This window comes from Apus apus, chromosome 25 (assembly GCF_020740795.1).
Source record: "Apus apus isolate bApuApu2 chromosome 25, bApuApu2.pri.cur, whole genome shotgun sequence".
Lineage (NCBI taxonomy): Eukaryota > Metazoa > Chordata > Aves > Apodiformes > Apodidae > Apus > Apus apus.
In genome coordinates, this window is record NC_067306.1 from 765,159 (window position 1) to 774,533 (window position 9,375).

The 9,375-nt window shown below is 51.5% G+C and overlaps 1 protein-coding gene across 2 annotated transcripts; it reads left to right on the forward strand.

The window, feature by feature from the left end:
• The first annotated feature begins 1,252 nt into the window (after positions 1 to 1,252).
• On the forward strand, positions 1,253 to 6,124 carry LOC127394354 (keratin, type I cytoskeletal 14-like). Of its 2 annotated transcripts, none has more exons than XM_051640233.1 (8): positions 1,253 to 1,834; positions 3,098 to 3,180; positions 3,685 to 3,841; positions 4,352 to 4,513; positions 4,600 to 4,725; positions 4,815 to 5,035; positions 5,504 to 5,541; positions 5,863 to 6,124. In XM_051640233.1, exons 1-8 carry the CDS (start codon positions 1,337 to 1,339, stop codon positions 5,958 to 5,960), a joined length of 1,383 nt encoding a protein of 460 aa, XP_051496193.1. In that variant the 5' UTR covers positions 1,253 to 1,336; the 3' UTR covers positions 5,961 to 6,124. The 2 variants fall into 2 exon arrangements, with proteins under 2 accessions (XP_051496193.1, XP_051496194.1); XM_051640234.1 differs by having other exon boundaries at positions 3,140 to 3,180.
• The last annotated feature ends 3,251 nt before the right edge of the window (positions 6,125 to 9,375 follow it).

The window sequence follows — 9,375 nt, forward strand, 5'->3', positions numbered from 1 at the left end:
AAGAGATATTTTCCCCAACAAAGAATAAAACAGTGCAGTGTCTCCCTTCCTGGTTCTCTGCTGCTTTTTTTTCATGCTAATACCTGTCCAGCTGCATTATTGAACCACTGTGCTCAGCCCCTCAGCAGCACAATGCAGGTGTGGCTGTCAGGGTGGCTGCAGGGTCTTGTCTCTGCTCACCCCTGCTCCTACTGGAACCCTCTGCCTCGCTGGGGTCATGGTGCTCGTGCCCCTCACTGCTGCCTGTGCCACATGCTGCCCGTCACAGCTTTTGCCACAGGTGCTGCTGCTCCTGCTGGGTTCTGTCAGCGTCATGTCTCACAGCTGCAAATGTGTAGGAAAAAGCCTGTTCTGCACGCGGGCACGAGTCCTGGTAAGAACTGATCATGCTCTTCCCATCAGAAGTCACACACAGTGTGTCCTGGCAGCGTGTATCTAATGTGGCTTCAAATTGTTTTTCTCTGAGTTAAGACTATTTGAGCACTAAAACCTCTCTCAGCAATGAGAGAAGAAATTTTGGGACAGAAGCTCTTAGCTTCTACAGATCTTTCAGAAGTCACAGGTTGCTTCTGTGGAGTTTGGGAAAGGTGATGCAAAGCAGGTGCCTCTGAGAAGCACCGGGCATCTGCCTCCTAAACTGACTGAAAAACACTGCTGGGGACTTTCCAGTCTCTGTAGACTAGAAATTACTGGAGTTTCTTCTCTTTTGAGCTGTAAGATTTCTGCCAAACACGGTATCAGTACACACATTCCACCAGGTCTGTGCTTGTCCTGGGGTAGAGGTCCTGACGGGAAAATTTCCATCTGGCTTTGGGCTGGCCCATATAAGGATTATGGATGTGCAGAGCTCTTAAGTCGGCAGCTTTCATTTGCTTTAGACTCTTTAAAAAAGCAAATAAATAGATTTGTAGATTTTTAATGATATAAGACACTTGTGGGCGACTTGGCAAATCACAGAGGGTTCACTTGTGTTACTTGATGAAGGAGCAGCGGGTGGAGCTGGAGGGAGCAGCTCCGGGGCTCCAGTGTGGCTGAAGTGTACCCGAGAGCCAGGAGCCTCTGGTCTGAATCACACCGGGCGCTGGCAACCAAAGCGGAAGGAGAAGATCCTCTGAGAGCCTCAGTGCTTCTAGTGGGATGTGACAAAAGACATGAAATCAGGGAGAGAAAAATGATGATTCTGGAATTTGGCTCTGGCTGTCAGGGGTGACGACAGGCACCGGCAACGCCTCCCGCCCGGGCTATAAAGGGCTCCAGGGCAGGGGAGCCAGCACTCGCTGCCTGCGCTGCAGAGCCGCTGCCTCTCTCCACCCTCCAGCCTCCACCAGCCTTCACCATGAGCACCACTGTCAGGCAATACTCCTCCTCCACCTCCCTCAAGGGACTCGGTGGCCTGGGGGGAGGCTCCAGCAGGATTTCCTCCGTGCGGGTTGGGGGCGGAGGGTACCGAGCCCCCAGCGTCCATGGAGGCTCTGGCACCTACTCGGTCTCTTCCCGCGTCGTCTCGGGGCTCGGAAGCGGCTACGGGGGCAGCTACTGCAGCAGCATAGGAGGGGGCCTCGGCGGTGGCTTTGGGGGTAGCTACGGGGCTGGCTTTGGGGCTGGCTTTGGAGCTGGCTTTGGAGGTGGCGATGGCATCCTCCCAGCTGGCGAAAAGGAGACGATGCAGAACCTCAACGACCGCCTGGCTGCCTACCTGGACAAAGTGCGTGCCCTGGAGGAGGCCAACACCGACCTGGAGGTCAAGATCAGGGAGTGGTACAAGAAGCAGGGACCTGGTCCAGACCGTGACTACAGCCCCTATTACAGGACGATCGAGGAGCTCAGGAACAAGGTAGGATGTGGTAAATAATACTGTGGGATGTCTTCTTATCAGAGAGGAAGCAGAAACACTGGCTGCTCCCTCTCTCATTAGTCAGAGCCAACTGTGTCAATAAACTGTGTCTCATGCACATGCAAAGCACCAGGCTGGAAAGTCAGAGAGTATCAGTGTCAGCTTTCGATGGAACAAATGGTGGTTTTCACTGGAAGAAGCAGATGTAAAAGAATATAATGCAAAAATGAAGAATGAGAGCCAAGTGCCCTTGCACTGCTACTAAACAGTTTTTGGGAGCTTAAAAGGAGTGTGCAGGGAAAGTTTCAGGTGTGTAAAAACTGGGAAACATTGATGTCATATTTGTAAACACCCAGACAAAGAATTTGCAAACTTGTTTCAGCTCCTCTGTGTTGATGTCATTTAGATGCAAAAGAGAAAAAATTGGAACTGGCCACTAATGAGTTTTTGCCTCATTTTGGCAGCCACTGCCCCAGGGCCAGGCTTGTTGCAAACCCACCCAGCCAGACAGCTCTGGTGGGATCTCTCCTGGTTCTGGTTTGATTCCCGACACCCCATTTTGGAGGAAATACTCAGGACTTGACTTTGTTCTTCTCTATTACTTTTCTGTATGAATTGCCCCAGTAAACACAACGGAAGGCTGTGTGCAGTGGAACTGCAGGGCTGGCAAGTGATGCAGGGAATTGATTTTCCCTCCCTCTTCTTGGCCCCGTGACTGATGCCTTCCGAAACTCTGACTTGAATCTTCTCCCATTCTGTATTATTTGCTCCTGGTTTTGTAACATAAAAATCAGAAGCTGCATTCTGCTCCATTTTTGCAGTCAAGATATGAAATCCATCCCAGAATGAAGCGGCACAAGGGTTGCTAAGCACAAGTGCCTGCTGGTTCATCTGCCAAAGGGGCTGCATGGTATATGGGATGGGAGAGCAGGAGGGTCATTTCTGACCCTTCATAATCATGCCCTGAGGCATGGGAACAAAGGACATCATCAGATCTCACACATCTTATGTGGCTTCCTGCTCCCTTCTGAAGTACTTCCTGAGGGTTTTTGGAAGGGATGGTCCCAGATTTGTCAGCCCTTCCCTGCAGTCAATCTCAGCTGTGTCTCCTTGTTCTGGTTCAATACACATTTCTGCTACAGAAACCCCAAACTTCCCCAAAACTATTCCTGTCCTGATACTCTCACTCGTGCTCCTGTCCCTTGGTGGGTCAGGAGTTCGTGACGCTCACTCAGTGCTTTTTTTTTATCCTCCACGCTTCAGGTCCTGGGGGCCACGGTTGACAACGCCAACCTCCTCCTGCAGATTGACAATGCCAGGCTGACTGCTGATGACTTCAGGACCAAGTAAGCCACATTTCCTGGAAAAATTGAACTGAAATGAGGAGAAAATCCCATCCAAAACCCAAAAAAGCAACATGGAAACAAAGCCTTCAAATTGAAGGTGTAATTTCCAAAGCAGCTGGTTATCTAAGTCTATTGGCCCTTGAGGATTGTTTTGCTTCCTTCCAAACCTTCACTGTTTTATTCCTGTTCCTCTGTGGTGTGAGCTCTCCCGTGCACAGAACTTGCACCGTGCATCTGCTGTGCATTTAACTTGTGTGTATAGCTCAACAAAGCCCAGACCCAGTAACATCAGGGTCAAGGTGATGTTATGGACTCAGGTGAACACTCTTTGCTCAGTTGTTCCCCTGCATTTACCATTAGAAGGTTGTCCATGCACCATCAGGGTCATGCAGGACTGACACGATGCTAGCAGCAGCATGGAGGAAGTGAACAACAAACCAAGGTGCTCTGTCCCTGGCTGGGCAACATCTCCTGTACCTTTGGTGACTGTTCTTGTCCCCTCAGGTTTGAGACAGAGCAGGCTCTGCGCCTGAGCGTGGAGGCCGACATCAACGGCCTGCGCAGGGTCCTGGATGAGCTGACCCTGGCCAGGGCTGACCTGGAGATGCAGATTGAGAACCTGAAGGAGGAACTGGCCTACCTCAAGAAGAACCACGAGGAGGTGAGCACAGAGCCAGGCTCAGGAAGTTCAGCCTGGGCCCAGAAATATGAGGTTTGGGCTTTAAGACCATGCAGGGTTTTGAACTGCTGAGAGGGATGATGAGAAGTGGTGTAAGGACATAGAGATGGTCTGTTCTGGATACCAGCACATCCTCTCCAGAGCCAGTATAAAACCATTCACCACTTGATGTTGCAGTCATGGCCATGTGGTAGTTAGAGAGTTATTAACACACTTAGCAGCCTCAGGCCTGGAAGGTCTGTCTCATGAGAGATGAAGCCAGCTACAGGCTCTTATTTATTCTTGGAAGAAACCAGATTTAACTCAAATTGAGATTTCTTGAGAATTTGGGTTATTATGTTTGTGATTGTGGAGCAAAGGCCCCAGTTTGCTGCCTCTTAATATATCCAGAAATAATGAAGGAAGGAACCTCTCTGAAGAACTCTATCTTGAGAGGAACATCATTATATTCTGGTTGTTGGGTTGCATGAAGACAAGTGTCTCTTTCTGCAGGAAATGCATGTCCTGCGCGGGCAGGTGGGTGGAGAGATCAGCGTAGAGATGGACGCAGCTCCTGGAGTCGACCTCACCAAGATCCTGGCTGAGATGAGGGAGCAGTACGAGAGCCTGGCGGACAAGAACCGCCGGGATGCCGAGCAGTGGTTCTTCAGCAAGGTGAGCTGGCTGGGCAGTGCAGGGGGCGGCGCGGCCCGGCTGTGCCCACCGCCCCGCTGGAACCGCGCGGTGTTGCCTCGCTGCAGACGGAAGAGCTGAACCGGGAGGTGGCCATCAACACCGAGCAGCTGCAGAGCGGCAAGACGGAGATCACCGAGCTGCGGCGCACCATCCAGAGCCTGGAGATCGACCTGCAGTCCCAGCTCAGCACGGTACGAGGGGCCGGCTCCCTGCGGGCTGGGGGACGCGGGGTTGCTGCCACCCCTGCCCCCCTGAGCGCGCCCCTCTCCTCTGCCCACAGAAAGCGGCGCTGGAGGGCACCTTGGCCGACACAGAAGCGCGCTATGGCACCCAGCTGGCCCAGCTGCAGGGGCTGATCAGCAGCGTGGAGGAGCAGCTGGCCGAGCTGCGCTGCGACATGGAGCGCCAGAACCACGAGTACAGGGTCCTGCTGGACGTCAAGTGCCGCCTGGAGCAGGAGATCGCCACGTACCGCCGGCTCCTGGAGGGAGAGGATGCTCAGTACGCAGCGGGGCTTGGCTTGGGGGGGCACAGCGGGAGGAGATTGGGTCATAGAGAAAGAAATAGAAAATGAACAACCTGTGTTCCCTGGAGGCTCCTGCGAGCCCATTTCCTGACCCATGGCATGAAACAGGGTCTCCCTTTTCAGTCCAGAACAGCCCAGTGGTTAACCCAGTGCTGCAGCATTCCTGGGATCCACTTCCCACCCCTCAAGTGGCTGAGTGATCCTGGGGAAGGTGCATCTGCTGCTCGGTGCAGGCAGGGTGTGGTGCCCTTACACCTGAATCCCTGTGGCACACACATCCTTACCATTTTCTTCCTTTAAATTTTGACACTAGGCAGTTTCCAGAAGCCATTTTACTCACATGATGGTACAAGAGGAAAAGGCAGGGTTTGAAACAGTGATTTTGTCTTAGACACTACTGACTTTTTTCTATTTCTGACCATTCTTTGTGTTTTCTCCTCTAGCATGTCTTCCCACTATGTCTCACAGCCTGTGAAAGAAGGTAAGAACATGTCTTGGCAGAAGCACTGATCACACACAACTCTGTCACAGCCTTAGCCACATTCTTAGCCCAGACTCCTTTTACTAATTTACTAAAATTACTATTTTACTATATTTTCAAAACCACACTTATGACACAGCAAAACATGCTTCAGAAGATAATCTGTACAGTCTAAAACAATATAATAAAGTATTTAGGAGTGTGGCGGTTATATTTGGTTTCTGAGGCAGTTGTTGGTCGTAACAAATCTAGCCATGAAAACCCTGAAGACATCTTCTCCTTGCCTCCCTGTGAATAATGGTTCCTCTTCCTCCATTGCAGGACCTGTGACTACCCGTCAAATCCGCACAATCTTTGAGGAAGTCCAGGATGGGAAGGTGATTTCCTCCCGTGAGCAGATCACTCAGGCTGCCCACTAAGGCTCTGATGCAACCCCCCACAGCAAAGCAAAATGAGATCCCAACTTATGTGCTCCAGCCCTGCAGGTGACAAAACCCATCTGCTCTTTTTATCACACCCCTGCTGCCCTCAGCCTCTCTCCAAGTGCTGCCATGCTCAGAAATCAAATAAAGCTTTTCTTCAAATGGTGCAAACCGGGGCTCTGTCTCGTTGCTCTGAGGAGCCAGGCTGTCCTGGAGCCACAGGACAAAGCTCCTCTCTGGAGGAGTGCTGTTGTCCATCGTTGGTACCCGGATGGGGGCACTTCTGTAAGACCTGAGGCCTGGCCGCTTCCCAGCTGGGAGCTGGTGTGGGGGAGGCTGGAAAGGAAGGGATTGAATGGTCATGGGAGGGGAAACGTGTGAGGGTCTTTGCATTTCATCTCAGCTTTGGCACTGGGACTTGGGGTTGGGACAAAGGGCTGCCTCCCTGGCTGCAACATACAGCAATAGCAGAGCTGAAGCTTTTAACTCAGTGAGTTCAGGAAGAAAGTGAACAAAACCCAGGTCGTGCAGCCAGGATCCTGCAAGCGACCCTGTCCCTGCTCTGCCCCAGCAGTTGCTGTGCAGCCCAGAGCACAAGCTTTGGAATGAAATGAAATAAAGCCATGAACGTGGCAGGGATACACAGGCTGAGGCCCCTCCAGAAATACTCAGCTTTGTTTAATTCTTGCTTCCAAAGGCACTGCTAAAGGGTGAGGGAAACAAGTGATGGTAAGTGGGTATGGTCTAGACAAGTAAAAAGATGAGAACTCTCCTGGGAGTTATTCCTGGCACTCCCGGCCGTCGGTGGCTCTCCCTGACACAGCAGTTCTCGCTGCCATCACCTGGCCCAGCTGTTCCTGGAAAGCCAGTTCAGACACATTCTTGGCTGGATTCTGCCACATTTACTACTTCCTAAATCCACCTTCTAAATCAATGGGATGATTCAGAGAAGTGCTACTGAATGTGTGTAAGAACAGAGCGGGCCACACAGTTTAAAGACCCCTTTCCAGAAAATCTGCCTGGATTTTATATGAAGATAAGAGAGAATTCAGCTTTTCCTTCAAAACATTGGCAGGGTCCCTGCAGTGTGTCAACTACAGCACCAGCCGTGGTGGCAGGGGCAGGGATGCTCTAGAGGCAGCTGGTGCTGCAGCCCTGCAGCTCTGCCCACTGTGGGCTGGGGCTGTGTCCCCCTGTCACCCCAACAGACCCTCTGTGACCTGGCAGGGCAGCAGCTGTCCCCTGCACTGGCTGGCTCAGCATGCTCCCTGCATCCCCCGGCTTGTGGCAAATACAGCTCCGGGTTTCAAGGTTACCACTGACCAACAGTGATCTCATTTCCACCCAGATTCCACCGCAGGACACACAAACATGACCCAGGAAGGAGCACTGTGGTCAGGAGAACGGCTCCCATGTGCCTGCGTCCTGGGCACAGCAGACGAGCAAGTAACAGGGCACGATCCCTGCCCGAGACTCTTCCAGCCACAATATCCCTGCAGTCCTCTGGACCATACCATGCTCCCTCTACTCCCATGCTCTTGGAGGAGCCTGAGGGGTGTCCCCAAGGGGAGCTACATGCTCCAGGGCTGGGTGAGGGCAGGGGTTGAGCCCTGATCCCTGAGAAGGGCAAAGACAGGCCCAGCCTGTGGTTAACTCTTGGGGCTTCCCAGGTCACCTCTTGGACCCCCCTTGCTCTCCCCATGGACAGTGGAAGGACCAGCAACACCTCCCACAGCTCCCTTTAGCCCTCCACACTGGTGGGGCCCCTCCAGCTGCCACCCTTGCTACACCCAGTGTGGGGATGCTGAAGGTGCCTCACTGGAATTCATCCTTGCATTATATTATTCTCCAGGAAAAATCTGGGCACACCTGTGTTGCTACAGAAACAACAAATAACACTAATAAAACCCCCTGTTTTAATTACTCCTACTACAGCAAATTGTGAGGGAGGTGTGGAAAACTGGTGCTGATTCTCTCCTGCCTTAAGCATTAATAATTAGTCCTGACCTCAAGAAACCCACTGACGAGCCGGCTGCAGGTGGTGGCTCCTGCCGACAGGCAGCGGCAGCTCGGGGCAGGTTTCAGAAAGTCATGTTTTATTCCAGAAAGATGGTTTGGCTTCTCAGGCTACACTGAGTTAAGCTGACATAAAAGACCACTTTAGAAATTCACACTAAGGTGTGGTTTTCATTTTAGGGAACTTTCCTATGATGATTTGATAGCGGGGCAAACTTTATAAGCACATAAAATAAAGTTTTTTTGTCCAGGTAGTTTCATCTACCAGGTCTGCTAATATGAACGTGTGGAGCCAGAGCTTCATCTCTGTGTTTTTCCTGAAGTAAGGCATAATTGCATGTTTAATCACCAACATGCTACCATGAAATTACTGTTATGCCACAGGACTGGCATTCTGGTTTTGAAATGTATAAAAAAATAGCTTCATAATGTGCATGTGGTCATAAAACTGAGGCAGAATCTCATTTATTAATAGTCAGCCTTGTATTTTAAAGAGAGTACGACACAAACGATACGAAGTCATTTGTGGTTGTGTTCAATGGGACGTCATGTAAATAGCATCTTAGAAATTTTAGTATGTTGTTTTAAGTCTTAATTAACATATCATTATCTTAATTGCTGTCTTGTGGTATTATCAAAGTCCCACAGATATTTTGAGCAATGTGCATTTTTATGACACGGTGGTTAAATAGGAAACAAAAGATGAAAGAAAAGGCAAGTTCATGTAACGAGAGAACATGCTGTTAACCTGGTATCGTTGGGACAGTTACTCATCCCACAGCCTGCCTGTGGGAAGCGGGTTGTTGCTGCTGGCTGACCAGCCCCAAAGGCTTTGCTTGTATCAAGGCTGAGGGGCTGGACTTGCCCAGTGGCTCTGCATGGGTTTTGTCACTGACAGTCACAGAGTGGTGGGGACTGGAAGGGACCTCTGGAGATCATCTAGTCCAACCGCCTGCTAGAGCAGGATCACCTACAGCTGATCCCAGAGGAACATGTCCAGACAGGTTTGGAATGTCTCCAGGGATGGAGACTTCACAACCTGTGCCACCGCTGCACTCAGCAAGGACAACCCATAGATTCTGCCCTTTGGTATCCCTCGGGTGAAGGTGAGGAAATGCAGCCAGGAGCAGGCGCATTCCCGGGACCTGCCCATCGCCGCCACCCCCGCACTGCTGCTGCCACCTGCACCTGGGGAGGACGAGCACCCAGTGGGCGTCCCCTGGCCCCGCACCAGCTCCTGGTGCTCACATGACAAGACGCTGCCACCAAGAGCCTGAACTGTCCTCTGGCCGGAGCACACAGGGTGGAGATTCCAGTCCTCCAGTTCTCCAAGTCCTACAGACTCGGCTCCATTCACAAGGGGCAAATGAGAACATTGCAAGCTGTGCTCCCCTAC